This window comes from Ictalurus furcatus, chromosome 26 (genome assembly GCF_023375685.1).
Source record: "Ictalurus furcatus strain D&B chromosome 26, Billie_1.0, whole genome shotgun sequence".
Taxonomy (NCBI): Eukaryota; Metazoa; Chordata; class Actinopteri; order Siluriformes; family Ictaluridae; genus Ictalurus; species Ictalurus furcatus.
The window spans coordinates 17,699,515-17,718,705 of record NC_071280.1 but is presented as its reverse complement, the minus strand read 5'-3'; the positions used below and the strand labels follow the sequence as shown (position 1 = coordinate 17,718,705).

The 19,191-nt window shown below is 43.7% G+C and overlaps 1 protein-coding gene across 1 annotated transcript; it reads left to right on the top strand.

Moving 5' to 3' along the window:
- Window positions 1-761: 761 nt before the first annotated feature.
- Window positions 762-15,774, top strand: LOC128601860 (tyrosine-protein phosphatase non-receptor type 13). Its single transcript, XM_053615262.1, has 7 exons — window positions 762-1,205; window positions 1,743-2,029; window positions 2,989-4,059; window positions 10,074-10,265; window positions 11,143-11,296; window positions 12,747-12,982; window positions 13,491-15,774. Exons 1-7 carry the CDS (start codon window positions 1,196-1,198, stop codon window positions 13,707-13,709), a joined length of 2,169 nt encoding a protein of 722 aa, XP_053471237.1. The 5' UTR covers window positions 762-1,195; the 3' UTR covers window positions 13,710-15,774.
- Window positions 15,775-19,191: the final 3,417 nt, after the last annotated feature.

Below are 19,191 nucleotides of genomic sequence, written 5' to 3'. Positions count from 1 at the left end.
CTGGGGAACTTGGATGCCGAGTCAACACCTTGAACTCTTTGTCATGTTCCTCGAACCGTTCCTGAATAATTTTTGCAGTGTCTCAGGACGCATTATCCTGCTGAAAGAGGACGCTGACGTTAGGGAATACCGTCACCATGAAGGCGTGTACTCGGTCTGCAGCAATGTTTAGGTAGGTGGTACGTGTCAAAGTAACATCCACATGAACGCCAGGACCCGAGGTTTCCCAGCAGAACCTTCCCCAGAGCATCACACTACCTCCGCCAGCTCGCCTTCTTCGCTCCCCCCGTGCATCAGTTCTAGCCTTTTAGACTCCCAATAGGACAAAAGCAAAAATCCCTTTGCTACTGTACATGCTGTTATATAAATTGTTTAGAGATTAAAAATGTAGAACCTAGGCTATGATTTTACAGAGTTGAGCCTACACTGAGAAAAAAAAAAAGTGGAAATACCTTGAATATAGTCAAATTTATCTAGCATTTCCTCTTATAAGATTACTATAACCCAAATATACACGATTATTAAAACTATTTCAAGCCATTTGTGCTCGTTTCAAGCTTGAAATCTTGAAGTCTCGTTCTACTGGCAGATCATTTCACTCGTTTTAAGCATTTCTTTTATTTAAAAAAAATAATAATGAAAGGAGTAAAATTATCTGCCAATAGAATAAGAAAACGACAAGCGTGAAACGAGTAATAATGTCCAGAAATAGCTTTGACGATCTCATATTTTGTTTATTGGAATCTTTATAATAGGAAACACTTCATAAATTTGACAATGTTCAAGATATTTTACACTTGTGAGTGCACATCACAAACTGTAGTCCACAGGGAACGTTCTGGAGTCGTTCACTTGGAAAGTGGGAAGAGGAAGAGTTCCGGTTGGATGTGTTGTGAGATCTTATCTCTGGCCAATCCCCTCCCCTCTCTCCCTCTCTCTCGCTCTCTTCCTCAGTGATCACTGAGCTCGGGTTTCCCACTTTCCCTTCAACAGCTCCTCTGGACTCTGGAATCTTTTTTCCTCTTTGTGTGTCGCCGCATTCAATCGGCAATTTTTAATCCTTGACTTCATCTCAGTATAAGCTTGTTCTTCGTGATCAGTGTACTGCTAGATGAGTAGTTCTGTTTAAACCTGAAAGAGTTCCAGAGGAAGGAGAGAAGGAGAGAAGGAGGAGGACCTGTGAAGCACCTGTCCCATGCGCACTGGTGGGTTTAAACTTTTTTTTTTTTTTTTTTTTTAGGTCTACTGCTGATTTTAGTCAGTATACAGCCTAGTCCTGTGAGAGGAGCTTATTCAAATAAATAAATTTAATTAATTAATTAAATAAATAAATAAAAAACCACACAGACAGAGAGATTGAGAACAAACCACGTCTGAGGTTAGACTCCAGTTTAAAAGAGTGACGCAGAAGAAGCGTTATAGTGTATCATTATTATTATTATTATTATTATTATTATTATCATAACGACGACCTCTTATTCTCCTGCTGAAGTGGACATGTGTATGATGGAATAAATATTTGGCTTATTATTAAGAGTTTGGTTTTGCACTGACTCTCCTGTCAGCGTTTTTTTTTTCCTTTCCCCCGTCTATTATTCTTCATCTTTAACGCAAAGCTACCAGTCGCTTTTCTCCACGGTTCGAGCCAGGGCACAGCCGAGCAGTTCAGGGCGAAAGGTCTTCTGGGAGGCACCGTGGTGACGTTAGGATTAAAAATGGTCCGGTCTATTATCTGAGCGTAGAGGCGGTGGAGACGGAGGTGGAGGCTACGATGACGACGATGACGATGATGACGAAGGCTGACAGTGTGCAGAAGGAGATGGAGGAGAGGAATCTGCGTCCCCGGCTGTGCTACCTGACCAAAGGCGAGTGCGGTTACGGCTTCCACCTGCACGGAGAGCGCAGCAGCGGTGCACAGTTCATCCGCAGGATCGAGGCGGGATCTCCTGCGGAGCTGGCTGGACTTCGGTCCGGGGACCGCGTGGTGGAGGTGAACGGAGAGAACGTGGAGAAGGACTCGCACCAGCAGGCGAGTACAGTGCCTCTAACTGCGACTCTCTTCTCATCTCCTCATCGTCTGCTTGAGCCAAGTTCTCCTTCTCAGTTTCGTTTCTCCTCTTATTCCTCTCATTTTCCCCCCCTCTGTGATCCTCTGTTCCTTCCATCCCCATTGCTCTGACTCACTTACTCTCTCTTATTCTTTTCTTCTTTTAAAGATTCTCTTGGGATGTCTCTTCTCTTCTTCTTCTCCTTCTTATCCTTCTCTTCTGTTCTTTATTTCTCGTCTCTTCTTTACTTTTCTTTTCTCTTCATCTCGCATGGATTTCTGTATCTCTTCGTATATTTCCTTGTCTCCTCTGCTCTTCTTGTCTTGTCTTGTCTTCTCATCTCTTGTCTTTTCATCACTTCTCTTCTCTTCTTGTCTCATCTTTTCTCCCCTCTTCTTCTCCCGTCTTCTCAGAGTAAATGTTCCTATACTGACCAGAAAGTGAGTGAAGTTAGCATCGGTGCAGTTTCAGTTGTAACGTTATGCTAATCATTTAGCTTGTCTGTTTGAGGCGTGAGATACCAGTCTGACTGCTTTTTTTTCCTGCCCCCCGGCTGTTTATAAACTGGGAAGAGCAAACGGTGAACCTCATGGTTGAGACTAAACGTGCGGTGATGTTTTTAGAGAGACGGCATGTCATGTGAAGAAAGTTCCTTAACCTAACAACGTCTTGCCTTGAAGTTATTCATCTAGTCGTTTTTCCTTTCCCCTGATCTTCCTTTATTGTACCTCCAGTCTTTCGTCCTTCTCCAACTTCTCCCTTTTTTCCTTATTTTCTTCCTTCTCTTCTCATTCCTGTTCTGTCATTCCCCTCTTTTGACCCCCCCCCCTTGCAATCTTATCTTTTCTTTTCCTATATTTTCACGTGGGTTTCTCTTCTCGTCTGTTCTCTTCTCTCACACACACACATCTCTCTCTCTATCTCTCTCGCCCTCCATCAGGTGGTTCAGAAGATCATGGAGGTAGATAACAGGACAAGGCTCTTGGTGGCGGATCGAGAGACGGATGAGTTTCTGCTCCTCCACTCTTTGCCCTGCACTGAGGACCTGGCCGTGGAGATGAGCTGCCTCCTCTCGTCACGCACCTCCTCGTCTTCCCTCGCTTCTTCCACTCTGAGCTTCTCCTCATTGTCGCGGGGCTCCGTCACTCCATCGTCACAAGACTCCATCATTCTATCACCACGAGACTTCATCACTCACTCACTCTCTGACTCCATTGCTCCAACACTGCTGCCCAAATCCATCACTTCATCACCACGGGACTCCGTTGCTCCGTTACCCAGTGATTCTGTTATACCATCACCACAAAACTCCACTCCACCATCACCACGCATATCTGTCACTCCATCACCAGAAAACGCCATCATTCAATCATCACGCAGCTCTATTAATCAATCACCATCCAACTTCATTCCTCAATCACCTTATGACTCCATTACTCAATCACCATCCAAGTCCATTCCTCAATCACCATCCAACTTCATTCCTCAATCACCCTACGACTCCATCACTCAATCACCAGCCAAGTCCATTCCTCAATCACCCTACGACTCCATCACTCAATCACCATCCAAGTCCATTCCTCAGTCACCCTACGACTCCATCACTCAATCACCATCCAAGTCCATTCCTCAATCACCCTACGACTCCATCACTCAATCACCATCCAAGTCCATTCCTCAATCACCCTACGACTCCATCACTCAATCACCATCCAAGTCCATTCCTCAATCACCATCCAAATCCATTCCTCAATCACCATCCAAGTCCATTCCTCAATCACCCTACGACTCCATCACTCAATCACCATCCAAGTCCATTCCTCAATCACCATCCAAATCCATTCCTCAATCACCATCCAAGTCCATTCCTCAATCACCCTATGACTCCATCACTCAATCACCATCCAAGTCCATTCCTCAGTCACCCTACGACTCCATTACTACTCCTTTCATCAGGGAAAAATCAGATGAGACCCATGTAATGGACGTCATCATCACCACAGACAACAAGGTAAGTCAGTGATGGATTAGTAAATCCATTAAATTGGACATGGGACTAAGACACAGAGACCCACACCTAACACACAGAACAAATAAGAGATAAGAGGCAGGAAAAGGTACTAAAAGTAAGACATAAAAATAGCCTTGTCTTCTTGTTTACATATCGCTGGTGAGCCTTTTGTTCTCTGAAGGGCTGAGTAATATTCTTGTCAAATGGAATTAGATCCAAAGTACTTTTCTTACACACGCACGAACAATGAAGTCCAACAATGAAGAGATTCCTGATATAAATAGCTTCCAGAAGTGATTAGCATCTTTTATAGCTTCTTCAAAACAACAGGAAATGTCTCTAGGATTGTGTAGAGTCTGTATCAGGTAGAAGGTTCTGCAGCTGCTGTGCGAGTTCTAACCTCACTACGACCCGAGCTATATTGGGTATGATAGCACCGTTTGAGTAAATTGAGTATGGCAGCACCCTTTAGTACTTGGACCATATAGATCGATTCTCTACCAGTTTTTTGGGGGGTGCTGATGGATTTTACCCCCGTGTTCTCCAGTGTTGTATCGGTGAAACCTTCAGGAGGACAAGCTCCAAAAAAAATGCTAGCATGTTATTCTACATGTTTGGATAATGAACCTAATATCTGAACAGTTTATAAACTGGGGTCCTCTGGCTGCAAAAAGTCCGAGTCGTCATTTTGGTGTGACCCTTAAATTATAACCCTAGAACAAAATGTTTCTCCATCAAAGAAGGTTCCAAGTAGGATTGTGAACCTTGGTGAACTTAGCACCTCTTGGTGGTTAGCATGTTTGCCTCGCACCTCCAGGGTTGGGGGTTCAAATCCTGCCTCTGCCTTGTGTGCAGTCTGCATGTTCTCCCCATACTTCGGGGGTTTCCTGCGTGTACTCCAGTTTCTTCCCCCAGTCCAAAGACTTGCACTGTAGGCTGATTGGCGTCTAGTGTGTGAGTGTCCATAGTGTGTGAGTGTGTGTGATTGTGTGTCCTGCAATGGGTTGGCACCCCGTCCACGGTGTCCCCCGCCTTGAATTTCCTGGGATAGGCTCCATGCTCCCCCACAACCCTGTGGAGGATAAGTGGTATGGAAAATGGATGGATGACGTTCATGTCTGTAATGAGGTCACAGGTATGTCTACCTTCTGATGACTCTTCCATGCAGATCATTCAAGTCAATTCAATTCAATTCAGTTTTATTTGTGTAGCGCTTTTAACAATGGACATTGTCTCGAAGCAGCTTTAAAAACTCCCTAAGACGATATGAGGAAGAAACCTTGAGAGGAACCAGTCTCAGAAGGAAACCCGTCCTCATCATGTTTGTGTAGGGTAGTTAGTGTTGTGTAGTTTGCTCCATAGGTTGTGTTTATTTCTTTTCACTTCAAAAATCAACTAAATATGTGATTTGGCCATGGGTTCCCAGGTATTTACATACAACGTGACAATCCATATTCATAGGACCGTGGCTTGCAGAAAGTCCCCACATGTTTGCAGGATGCTCGCGGCTTGTTTGCATTCAGGAAGCACCAGCGCTGTGGGGATGAAGTCGCGTTTACGTCAATGCGGTCTAAATCTGTTAGCGTGACGCTGGGATGAAAATGAAATGGATTTCAATCAGAGTAACACCAGAAACGACCCCATCACTGAGATCCTAACTTTCTGAAAGCTGTTGAATTGTTTTTAGTTCTATTACAAAACACTATAGTGAACTAAAGTGTATAACAGGAAGTCCAGGAAGCAGACCTCGACCCACCCTGGAGAGGGTCCACTTCCCAGACACCTAAATTTAGCCTTTAGAATTCAGAGAACGTGAGCTACAGCATGTGGAGCGTAACCGCTGAGAAAGAATTCTTCTACGGTCAAAACGCTGGCAGTGTGTCCAGTACGTTATACTTTAAAAAGCTCAAGCTTAATTATCCTTAAAACACAAGGTGAGAAGAACATCGTCGCCGATAAATTATCAAGGAGTTAATATGATATAATCTGAATAAATACTGTATATCCAGTCAGATACAAAACCAGGGGCTTGGAAAACACAATAAGTCGTTTGAGTGCATATCTACTCTGCAATTTTTTAATTAAAAAAAAAAAGAAAAAATTATTTATAAAAATTATTATTATTTTATTTTATTTATGTTCTTCAGTTTTTCAGTCTGTTTGTTTAAAGCAGTAGTGACTTGGGTGAATTGTTGGATGTGTGTCTGTCAGTCTCAATGAAGGAGGCGTGGCCTGTGTATCTGTCAGTCTCAGTGAAGGAGGCGTGGCCTGTGTGTCTGTCAGTCTCAGTGAAGGAGGCGTGGCCGGTGTGTCTGTCAGTCTCAATGAAGGAGGCGTGGCCTGTGTGTCTGTCAGTCTCAATGAAGGAGGCGTGGCCTGTGTGTCTGTCAGTCTCAGTGAAGGAGGCGTGGCCTGAGTGTCTGTCAGTCTCAGTGGAGGAGGCGTGGCCTGTGTGTCTGTCAGTCTCAGTGAAGGAGGCGTGGCCTGTGTGTCTGTCAGTCTCAGTGAAGGAGGTGTGGCCTGTGTGTCTGTCAGTCTCAGTGAAGGAGGCGTGGCCGGTGTGTCTGTCAGTCTCAATGAAGGAGGCGTGGCCTGTGTGTCTGTCAGTCTCAATGAAGGAGGCGTGGCCTGTGTGTCTGTCAGTCTCAGTGAAGGAGGCGTGGCCTGAGTGTCTGTCAGTCTCAGTGGAGGAGGCGTGGCCTGTGTGTCTGTCAGTCTCAGTGAAGGAGGCGTGGCCTGTGTGTCTGTCAGTCTCAGTGAAGGAGGTGTGGCCTGTGTGTCTGTCAGTCTCAGTGGCAAATAAGAGGCGTGGCATCTTTGTCGTAATTCCATAATGTACTGCTTTTAAACAATTCTCGATTCTATTACATTAAAATTTTTTACTTTAAATGTTCTTCAGTTCTGCTCAAAAAGGAAAACATAAAAAGTGTGCGCGTGTGTGTGAGGGAATGTATTTATCTCTTTATAGGGATCAAATGTTCCTATAATAAAAGGATAGGGTGGTGATGTGATCATTTTGGCCTTTAGGGGATAGAAAGAGCTGCTCTGAACAATCCCACAATCCTCCTGCAGCACGGACGAGAACATGAGAGAAGTTCATCAGAAACCAACATGGAGCTTCTGCAGCTTTACACTTATTTATACAGAAACGAGAAAATAACAGATACCAAACCCACAACACACACACACACACACACACACACGTAGCTCAATACTCCTAACAAACATGAAAAGAAATAAAGAATGCACTAAAGAATTTATCCTGATTCTCTCTCACTCCATCGCTTTCTTTCTCCGTCTCTCTGTCTATCTCTCCATCTCTCTCTATCTCCATCTCTCTCTATCTCTCCATCTCTCTCTATCTCCATCTCTCTCTATCTCCATCTCTCTCTATCTCTCCATCTCTCTGTCTCTCTCTCCATCTCTCTCTATCTCTCCATCTCTCTGTCTCTCTCTCCATCTCTCTGTCTCTCTCTCCATCTCTATCTCTCCATCTCTCTGTCTCTCTCTCCATCTCTCTCTATCTCCCCATCTCTCTCTCTATCTCTCCATCTCTCTGTCTCTCTCTCCATCTCTCTCTATCTCCCCATCTCTCTCTCTATCTCTCCATCTCTCTGTCTCTCTCTCCATCTCTCTGTCTCTCTCTCCATCTCTCTCTATCTCTCCATCTCTCTGTCTATCTCTCCATCTCTCTCTATCTCTCCATCTCTCTGTCTCTCTCTCCATCTCTCTGTCTCTCTCTCCATCTCTCTCTATCTCTCCATCTCTCTGTCTCTCTCTCCATCTCTCTCTATCTCCCCATCTCTCTCTCTATCTCTCCATCTCTCTGTCTCTCTCTCCATCTCTCTCTATCTCCCCATCTCTCTCTCTATCTCTCCATCTCTCTGTCTCTCTCTCCATCTCTCTCTATCTCTCCATCTCTCTGTCTCTCTCTCCATCTCTCTCTATCTCTCCATCTCTCTGTCCCTCTCTCCATCTCTCTGTCTCTCAATCCATCTCTCTCTATCTCCCCATCTCTCTCTCTATCTCCATCTCTTTCCGTGTGTCTGTCTCTCTCCTCCATCTCTCTCTGTCTCTCTCTCACTCCATCTCTCTCTTCACCTCAGTCTCTCTGACTTTTTCTCTGTGTGTCTGTCTCTCTCGCGTCTACATCTGTCTGTCTTTTGCATCGCTGTCTCCATCTCCACCTCCCTCTCTATCTCCCTCTGTCCCTCTCTCTTTATCTCTCTCTCTGTCTCACTCTTTCTCTCTGTCTCTCTCTCTTTATTTCTCTCTCTGTTTCTTTCTCTCTGTCTCACTCTTTCTCTGTCTCTCTCTGTCCCCATCTCTGTCTGCATATCTTTCTCTCTCTCTATATCCCTCGCTCTTTATGAACACTTTATGTTGATCATTTTTGTGGCATGGAAGATCAGACCTCACGTTCTGAGTAATATATTATTAATAAATGATTCATGTAGAGGAACTTTACTGACTAAAACTACGTGTAGTGAGTGTTAAACCTCGTGCCACATGCCTCAGGGCTACAGATTAGTGAATGACCTGTTCCTGATTCTCACATTTCTGTTCTGGGTTTCTCAAGTGTGTGTGTGGTGTTGGTTTCTGGCTGTTTTTCCCTCCAGAAGTGTGTGTGTGTGTGTGTGTGAGATTGGGACTTTTGTAGTTTTAAAACCTTCGGAGATTAGATGACTCTCTTTCTTTAGCCCTCAGGACTCCGTACACACACATCCGAGTCAGTGTCCTCCTGTTCCGGTCTTTCTTTCTTTCTGTGTGTGTGTGTGTGTGTGTGTGTGTGTGTGTGTGTTCTTATATTCTTTCCCTAAAGAAAGTTATTAAACACACCCTGTACAGGACATTCTCTAAGACACGATGTCACTTCCTGTCCTCAAACAATAGAGGGGTGGGAACAGTTTTAATCCCATGAGGCATGTGCACACATACACACACACACACACACACACACACACACAAAGAAAGGAACACGGGGATGCTGACTCGGACATGTGTGTACAAAGACCCGAGCGATAAAAAGAGAGTAATCTAATCTCCGAAGGTTTTAAAGTGACAAACATCCCAATCACACACACACACACACACACACACACACACACACACATCCGTGTGAACCACTCAGGGGCTCTTATTCCATTCTACTTCATGACATGAGAATGTCTCTAAAGGTGGCGGGGAAATAAAAGTCTCTGTTTACAGTCCAGAAATTCACAAAGTAGGCCACGCCTCCTTTACTGACGCTGACACACACAGGCCACGCCTCCTTTACTGACGCTGACACACACAGGCCACGCCTCCTTTACTGACACTGACAAACACACACGCCACGCCTCCTTTACTGACACACACAGGCCACGCCTCCTTTACTGACACTGACAAACACACACAGGCCACGCCCCCTTTACTGACACTGACACACACACAGGCCACGCCTCCTTTACTGACATGCACAGGCCACACCTCCTTTACTGACACTGACACACACACAGGCCACGCCTCCTTTACTGACACACACAGGCCACGCCTCCTTTACTGACACTGACAAACACACACAGGCCACGCCTCCTTTACTGACACTGACACACACACAGGCCACGCCTCCTTCACTGACACTGACACACACACAGGCCACGCCTCCTTTACTGACACTGACACACACACAGGCCACGCCTCCTTCACTGACACTGACACACACACAGGTCATGCCTCCTTCACTGACACTGACACACACACAGGTCATGCCTCCTTTAGTGACACTGACACACACAGAGGCCACGCCTACTTTACTGACAGTGACACACAGAGGCCACGCCTACTTTACTGACAGTGACACACAGAGGCCACGCCTACTTTACTGCACCTTAGTTGTGTCAGTAACGCAAGCAGCAAACTTATCTGGTATCTGTGTATAAATTGAGAAACATGCAAGAGTGAAATAAATACTGATTGTTTGCTTGTGTGTGTGTGTGTGTGTGTGTGTGTGTGTGTGTGTGTGTGTGTTATAGGAGACGTCAGGAACAGAGGACACGGTGATGCGTGACCTGAGGCCGCGGCTGTGTCACATAGTGAAGAACGAGCAGGGTTTCGGATTTAACCTGCACTGTGATAAGCGGCGTGTGGGTCAGTTCATCCGCTCGGTCGACCCTGATTCCCCCGCACACAGAGCTGCACTACAGCCCGGAGACAGACTCGTCCAGGTGATCAGCGCAAACTAACCCCGATCAAACCCGAGAGAGCGAGAGAGAGGGAAGGCTGGAGTGTAAGATCAGAGAGAGATCTGAACGAATGAATGAACGAACGTTAAAAACGCATCACACAACACCGCACGATCGCGTTCGTATAAACGTGGTCTTCGTTTGTCCGGCAAACTTCCCATCTGACCGCACGAAAGTAAAAACCTTCCTCTCACAACCTTTTTGGTCTTTCGCCAGTCCTGATGCACACCTCTGGTCTCAACCCAAGCTTTATTTAAAAACAAAACGAAACAAAAATCACCTTTAGATCACTGTCGAATTAACGTATTCGGGTTTTGATTCCCGCCTCCACCACGTGTGCGTGGAGTCTGCATGTTCTCCCCGTGCTTCCAGGGTTTACTCCGGGTACTCCGGTTTCCTCCCCCAGTCCAGACATGCGTTGTAGCCTGATTGGTGTTTCCAAATTGTCTGTAGTGTGTGAATGTGTGTGTGATTGCGCCCTGCAATGTGTTGGCACCCTGGACAGGGTGCACCCTGGAGGTTTACCCCGTGGTATAGGCTCCAGGTTCCTCCCGTGACCATGTGTAGGATCAGCTGTATGGAAAAGGGATGGACGGATAATCCATTCATCTTTCCGATCACTGACCTACACATTCAGGATGGCAGGAATGGAAAGAAAGATGGTTCTAGGAGTTCTTCCGATCTTGAGGTGATGTCCAAATCGTCTGAACAGATGGCTCAGAAAGGTGTCCTGAATTCCGGCTGCGTCTCTTCTCCTCTGTGACGATCGTGATAAGGAAGCCGAAGCTGAAGGAGAAGTGGCAGGGCTTTTTGTGCCACCTGGTGTTTAGACTGCGTGTGTTTGTGGGTATGTGTTCAGGTGAACGGCAGAAGCATTGAGGGTCTGAGGCACTCGGAGGTGGTGGAGATAATCCGAAGCGGAGGAGGAGAGACCAAGCTGTTGGTGGTGGACCCAGAAACAGACGTTCTGTTTCAGAAACTCGGCATCACACCGACTACAGCGCACCTCAACGGTACGGTACAGCACCGACGCTTCAATTACACAAGCTGAAAACAAACCTCTCCATGCCTGGTCAGTGTAATCAGCCCTTTCGTGACCAGTGTTTTCCTTCCATAGTTCATTTTCTGGATAACATACAGTCCCCTCCGTAAGTACTGGAACAGCAAGACCAAATTCCAATGTTCTCGCTGTACGTTGACGCCATTTTGGTTGCAGATCACAACGTGAACGTGAGACGATAGATCGGAATTTCAGCTTTCATTACCTCGTATTTACATCTAGACGTGTTAAACAACTTAGAACATGGCACCTTTCGGTTGAACCCACCCATTTTTTTTTTCAAGTGAGCAAAAATATCGGAACACGTGACTGATAGGTGTTTCTTGATGCTCAGGTGTGGTCTGTTAGATTGATCGTTTACAGAATGAATAGCTCTGAATGTCTACTCGTGGCTTAAGCCCTGGGTTTCACCTGTGAACGCTGCATTTGTTGTTAATAAGGATAAACCAACATGACGACCCAAGAGCTGTCTGTGGGAGAAAAGAAAGCCATTTTGAAGCTGAGAAAAGAGGGAAAATTGGGCATAGCCAGTACAACAATTTGGAATTTCATGAAAGAGAAACAACTTGCTGTTCTAATCCTTTCAGAGGAGACTGTATATCGCTATTTTTATGTCAAGGTTGTAGAGTTTCCAATCACATATCCATAATCGCGCACGCTAACTGGCACAAAATTTGTCCTACAAGACAGTTTACAAAATCGTTTAAACATGTCACCTTTTAGACAGATTTTAGACAGGAAATGATCTCATATGAAACTTCAAACCTTCAACACATCAATTAGACCGAAATATTTATTTCTTATCTTTTAGTAGTTTTGATCTTGAGCTTTTGTTCTTTTTCCTCCCAGAAAAAAAAAAAATGCTTCATGAATCATGTTCAAACATTACAAAAGAATGGTCTTCAGACTACGTAACCATGGCAACCATGGTCTGAATGTATGTTTATCCGGAATCTTCAGTCATCAATCTGCTGAATTAAAACAGGAACAATGACCGGAGGAATGATTCAGATGATTAAAAGCAACAAGAACAGAGCGAAGTAGCGCTCGATGAGGCGTAACCATAGCAACATTCGTTAAACATTTAATGGTAGCCGACTGAGATGTCAGTAAGGGGGAGGGGCCTAGCTAAATATAGTTAGTTACATAGAACCACTACTAGTTTTCTATTGTCATGTAATACGGTCATAATAAATGAGCAAAACTTTTCCAAAGCCTCTATTTGTTTAGACTCTGGTCAGTAGGCGTGGTCTAATCTAAACACAAATCTTATGATTTCAGAAAATAATTTGGTATCTAAAAAGTAGTCTTGGTAGAGGCCCCTGATATTGGCATGCAACATCCATGTATTCAAACCTGAAGAGGTTTCGATCAGCATTTCCTTTTTTTCTTCTCTTTAACAGAGGACTGTGTGGACGGTCCAATCATAGAGAGTCCAACCTCTACCTGTCCGATCACAGACACCTCTGTATCGCCTACAAAACCCCGCAACGGCTTGCTGATCCAACCGCCGGTCACGACGGATGCACCAACCAGAAACGGCTCTCTGAAGCACCAGAGTCACGGAAGCTCCTCCTCCTCCAGGTCCATCACTTCAGAGACGAGTGTGGAGCTGAGCAGCTCTGACATCAGCAGCAAGGTGTGTGTGTGTGTGTGTGTGTGTGTGTGTGTTTTTACAAGCGCACCATCCAAATCCAACAACCAAGAAAATCCCAGCTCCAAATACCAGTCAATTTTGATGCAAAACCTTAAGGTTTCTGCCAAAACACTTCAGATGAAGAGGAATTTCAGCTTTCAGCATGACAACCCAAGCAGACCTCCAGATCAACAAAGGAACGACTTCACCAAAACAAGCTCCAGGTTCTGGAGTCCAGACCTAAATCCAATCTAAAATCTGTGCGGTGACCTGAAGAGAGCTGTGTGCAGGAGACGCCCAGACCGTCTGACCGAGTTGGAACGCTTTCGCAAGGAAGAGTGGCAAAATATTGCTAAGTGAAGACGCTCCACACTGATTGGCTCTTACACAGACAGATTGAATACTGTGATAAAATCGAAATCTGCTTCAACTGAGTATTAGTTTAGGGGTGCGCAAACTTATGCAACCAGGTTAATGTACATTTTACAATATTGTACGTTTTCCTTTGCAGGTGTTGGATTCGGAGCAGTGTAAGTATAACAGCGCCCCCGGTGTGCAGGAGGTGAAAGAGGAGAAGGAGGTGAAGGATCTGGACCCGCTGAGGGCGAGCGGCCTGCATCTGAGCTCCACAGCGGCCGAGGCCAGGCAGAAGGTCAGGTCGAAGAAGGCCAGCAAGAGAGCGCCCCCAATGGCCTGGAACAAGAAATACGAGATCTTCAGCAACTTCTGAGCCGTTCAGCCCCCAAAAAAACCATCTAACAGAGCCTGGATGAACTATTTTACCCTGGGAAACGAGAATACCACTTTTTCAGCTTAGATAGATAGAGAGAGAGCGAGAGAGAGAGAGAGAGAGAGAGAAATAGACGGCCAGCTTGAGAAAGATGAAGAGTGGAGGTGAAGAAACGTGAAAGGTTGGAATCTGAAGGTGAAGAAACGTGAACGATAAAAGGGAATCAGACCGGACGTAGTAGTGAGCATGAACTCCGACTCTTTAATGGTGTCACGTGACTGACAATGAAATAAAAACACGTTAGATATGAGAGAGAGAGAGAGAGAGAGAGAGAGAGAGAGAGAGAGAGAGAGTTGTAACCGACATGCATTCATTTAAAATTGAAAGGGAAAACTGTCCTGTCATCCTCTTGGTTTTCTTGTTGACGATCAGTGGGAAAATAACTCACTGGCGCCGTGTTAGCTTATCAGGACACGTGAGGTTCATCACACACGAGCCATTTTATTACAGGAATAAACTGATAAACGTTTCGAAAGCATAGGACCGGTTTCTGCTGCTAAATATTATATTTAATATTTTAAACACTTATAAAAGCATTGGGAGAACAACCCCAGCATCCCCAGCGTACGTTCTCATGGAAATAAATGATTCACAATCATGTTGAAATTTATAATAATAATAATTTGAATAAATCGGAATAATCAAATTTGAAAAAAAAAACAACAACAAAAAATCATGACATTTGTACACACAAATTCTTCCCTTCCTGTCTAAACAGTCTTCTTAGGTGAGTTTAATAACTTTTGAACAATTGCTAGCGTCGGATAACGCGTTGTTTTCACAATGGCTGCGTAACGACACGCACGGTCGAAGACGAGCTCGTTCACTGAAACGTCACGGAAACCTTCGCACGTCCACGCGACCGTGTGCTTTCACTCGCCGTCGATCTCTAGATCTGCAAGAAAGCTGTAGGAACGCCTCGCGCGCACGCTTCAGCGTGCCGCAAAATGCTGCCTCGCCTCCTCCGACCGAATCTTTATGTTCGTTATTCCTGATGTATTCCCACGCCGCTCATAGCCAACGATATACGATGCGTTTAGGAACGACTAATACGTTAACGTCTGTATTTATTATGATGTCCGGATTTTAGGGTTACAGCGTGAAACCGTGAACCAGGAAACAACACTAACAAGCTACGCAGCAACATATCACAATATTACAAAAATTAGCACAAGAAATATTAAGACACTTTATATATATATATTTATATTTATATATATACCACTATAAAGTAATCTAACAGTACTAATGCGTTGTTTTAGCTTCTTCTTTTTTTTATTTTTAGAAAAGTGTAAGCCTGTTATAACGAGATTATTATGAATGAAACCCATCGGGTCTTTCTTTCCTTTCCCAGTTAGATCTATTTCAAGAATCGTTACTAAGCGAAAAAGAAGAACTTTCTGGAATATGTGCCACATGCAGTATGTTTTCATTTTGAAACAAGCTTTACTTAAAACTATATATATTTTCATGTCATTATGAAATTTACAGAATGTTTTCCTTACAACTTTTTGTTACGTTTTTTTTTTTTTTTTTAATATATATATATATACTCATATGATATATTTCTACATATTTATGTATGTTACGACTCAATATAAACAATGTAAACAACAAAAAAAAAGACAATTTCAGTAATGTTCCTGAGTGAATCTCTTTATTCAGTAACTAACATTTTCACACGGATTATATTTACATTTTATAATTTAGCTACACGGAAAATGAACTCGCGTAAAAATATACCTTGCTTCGTCATAATTTATTCAAGTCACAGTCGTGTAAAGTACCGCGAGTTGGTTTGAGGAGAACGAGAGGTTTAATAGCCGCTAGTCATGGTGTTGCCTTGTCACGCTGATTAAATCTAATGTTAACCCAGAACCATTCTTGGATCTCTCTGGGGAAAGCACTCGTTAGACTTTATTGTGTTTTTGTTTACATGGTTTTGTGTACATCTCGTGAGGTTCACCTCCACCCTGAAACACACATTAAATATCTCCGTGCTGAACTCTGGGTCTGTGACGTGTTTGGTAACTCGGTGTGAATTTGTTGGTAGACGCTGTATTTTTGTCGTTTCGTGTAAGAAGTTAGTGCTTGTGCGTCGCTCTGATGTCTCGCTCGAACTGTTATATGATGGATTTTAAGTGGAAAAAAATAAAAATAAAAGAAGAAACGATTTCAGCGAGCTCAGACTTAAGGGGTGACAGCCAGGTTTCGCTGTTGGCTCCTAAAAACATAAGAACAAGAGTATGGCGTGGATGTAGTTTAGACGTCGATGCAAACGCTGGAGGCAATGTCCCAGAATGCAATGCGGCAGTACAATGCTGAATCGGCTCTGGTGGTTAGCGATCTATGAGATGGTGTTGTTGGCGATATTGTATAGATAGATAGATAGATAGATAGAAACAGACAGAATTATATACTGATAGATAGATAGATAGATAGATAGATAGAAACGGACAGAATTATATACTGATAGATAGATAGATAGATAGATAGATAGATTTATACAGATACTTAGAGACACATATAATTACATACTGATAGATAGATAGATAGATAGATAGATAGATAGAAACAGACAGAATTATATACTGATAGATAGATAGACAGACAGATACTTAGAAACAGATAGAATTATATACTGATAGATAGATAGAGCTTGGTTGCGTCGCGCGGTGCAACTCTGCGGTCTCCCGCGCGCTGATGTGCACTTCCTATATCCGCCGCTAGAGGGCTGAGTACTTCCGGTTTGCACCGCTAGAGGGCGTGAAGGGATCTTCTCTCTCTCTCTCTCTCTCTCTCTCTCACACACACACACACACACACACACACAAGTAAAAGCTGAATTATTTTGTTATCGTGTTTATAGGTGAAGTAACAGGAGCAGTGTAAAGACGAACTGTGGATTTAACCCACGTTTATTGTTTTATTCAAATTTTATTTTTCATATTACTTTTTTTATATATATAAAAGACTGAGAAGGCATAAACAGCGGGGTTTGTTTTTTTAATAAAATAAAAAAAACCCTTCTCAATCTTCATTTGACTTCTTTCCGTTACTTCCGGTTTTTGTCTCCGTGTAACAGTCGATTAAAAATAAATACCGACCGTCACATTTTTCAGTCACTAAAAAAAAAAAAAAAATCCCAAACTATAATCAGTTCAAAAGAGTGGAGCGCAAACAGAAAGAAAAAAAAAAGATTAAAGAAGAAACACAAGAGGCTGACTTCCGGTGTGAAACCACTCCGCGTATCAATATGGCGGGTTTTTTTTCCCCTCCTCAGGGGGAACTGTGTGTTTTCTCAACAGAAACAGTGAGACAACGTTGCACCAAATACACACTCTGCCAATAAAAAACAAACCAAGCTGAGAAAGAGAGTAAAACAAGTTCAAGGAACCTCTCTCACACACCCACCCACACACACACACACACACACACCAAAGCACTTCTGTCCACAGGCTCCTCGCCCCAGACCTCAGCAAGTCTGCTAACACATGCTAAACAGAATATTCAAAAGCAAACGCCATCTGCTCTTGGTACCATGATCTTAACCACTGGTCTTAACACAACTACAGGCGCTGACTGTCATGGAAAAATAATCAGCGACGGAGTTGGTGTGATGAAGCAGACTCACCGGTGCCACCCGAAATGATTTGTGTTAACAGCACACCCTGAAATGTTTTATTCCTCTTACACCGCAGCAGTTTGCCGGTGATTACGATTTCTAATATTAACGAAGGACATCATTTTTTTTTTTTTAAAATCAGTTTATAGTTACATTTAACCATTTCATGCGTAAATGACTTTAAAACACATTCGTATTCATTTAAAAAATGTTTTTTTTTTTTTTACTTATTTGTGTTACTTAAATGGCATTTTATATGAATTTTGACCGGAAACACACAGAAAAATAAATGTATTGCAGGAGTAACAAAACATTCTGCCTGAAATTTAACGACGACAACGACAAATCGTTCGATGTGTTAAAATAACCCTGTTAACGTAAATATTTAAATTCCCCATGGAGCGCCTGGAAACGCGCAGCGTTAGTCGATGTGCTGACGTAATTTCCACTCAAACAGGAAGTCAGGACGGGACATATCGAGTGGCTCCTCCCACTTCTTTTAAATAGCCAATAGCGTGTAGCTATTCGAGCTGGTTTTTATAACGTTGTGGGCGGGACAATTCGGATTCCCGAGAGCGTTTGATTGGACTGAAGATCTGACGAGAAGCTGAAGTGCACAATGATGTCATCAAAACGGTCGATCCGTATCGGCGGTAGAGCGAGGCTGTACGTTTTGAACGCGTACATCGTCAATACGAATCGCGTCGTCGTCTCGGCGTGCACCAACTCATAGATAACCTTAAGGCCGCCGTATTCATCCTACTTCCGTTTCGATTTCCTGACACTGGAGACTCCTTCCGTAAACGTCGAATGATAATAAAACCTCCTTACAAAATGTTCTTTTACGTCGATTTTCTTTACGCAACACTATAATATGATAATAACGACGTTATTAGGCTTAGATGGTGTGGGGCGTCGACCAGACAAGCCGTTACTATAGGAACCGTATTAGGACAAAGGTATTGGAGATAAAGTCTGTAGTAGGTCTGCAGTGAAATATAAACATCCTGTCGAATTCCTGTTCATTTTCTCCGGATCTCTTACCCGACAGAGATCCGTTTTGAAGTCCGTCACTGGTTTCCAAACGTTCAAGGAACTATAAAGCCCCGTGTTTTTGTTGCTAACGCAACGTGTCGTGTGCAGCTGAACATTTGATTCGGAGAGTCCATATTTAGACGAACGTAGGTAGATTCCCCCCCATTACCCCCGAGTCTATTACCCAGATGTCCCAAAATACACAAAATGCCTGGGTTTTTCTTCTTCCTCTTCGAAATCAGACACATCGATGATTCCGACGGTCCACTTTAGCTTTCAAGGTCTGTTACACACTAGGAGCTATCCGAAACTAATCAAGAAAAGTCAAGGACAAACTTTTGCTCAATCGCTGGAGCTGTAGTGTGTGTGTGTGGAGTGCTTTGAACACTGCTTTAGAAACAGCTTCCTGTTCCTCCTGACGCTCAGGGCTTAAGGAAAGTAATGAGAGGATATTGTGATGTTCTAGACTGATATTATAACAGAAAGCACTGTGGTGGAAAATCATTTATTATTTCATTTAACGTCTGTCAAGGAAAAGAGAGAAGAAGAAAAAACATCACTTACTGACGTCTTTTGGAATCTCAGCTCGGACGTTTACACACACACACACACACACACACACACACACACACACAAGCATTAACATCCACCTGCTACGCAAACACACAACTTCCTTCTTCCTTCTTTTTTTTTTCCCCCTCAATTTATTTTTATTTCAATTCCCAAGAATAGACATCTCACAAGACACAACTGAGACAAACG

Bases quoted from the DNA above. Each gene is read 5' to 3' on its own strand.
- LOC128601860 (XM_053615262.1), top strand. The intron at 2,030-2,988 runs GCGAGTACAGTG...GCCCTCCATCAG, and splicing joins AGAAGGACTCGCACCAGCAG to GTGGTTCAGAAGATCATGGA. The intron at 11,297-12,746 runs GTACGGTACAGC...TCTCTTTAACAG, and splicing joins GACTACAGCGCACCTCAACG to AGGACTGTGTGGACGGTCCA.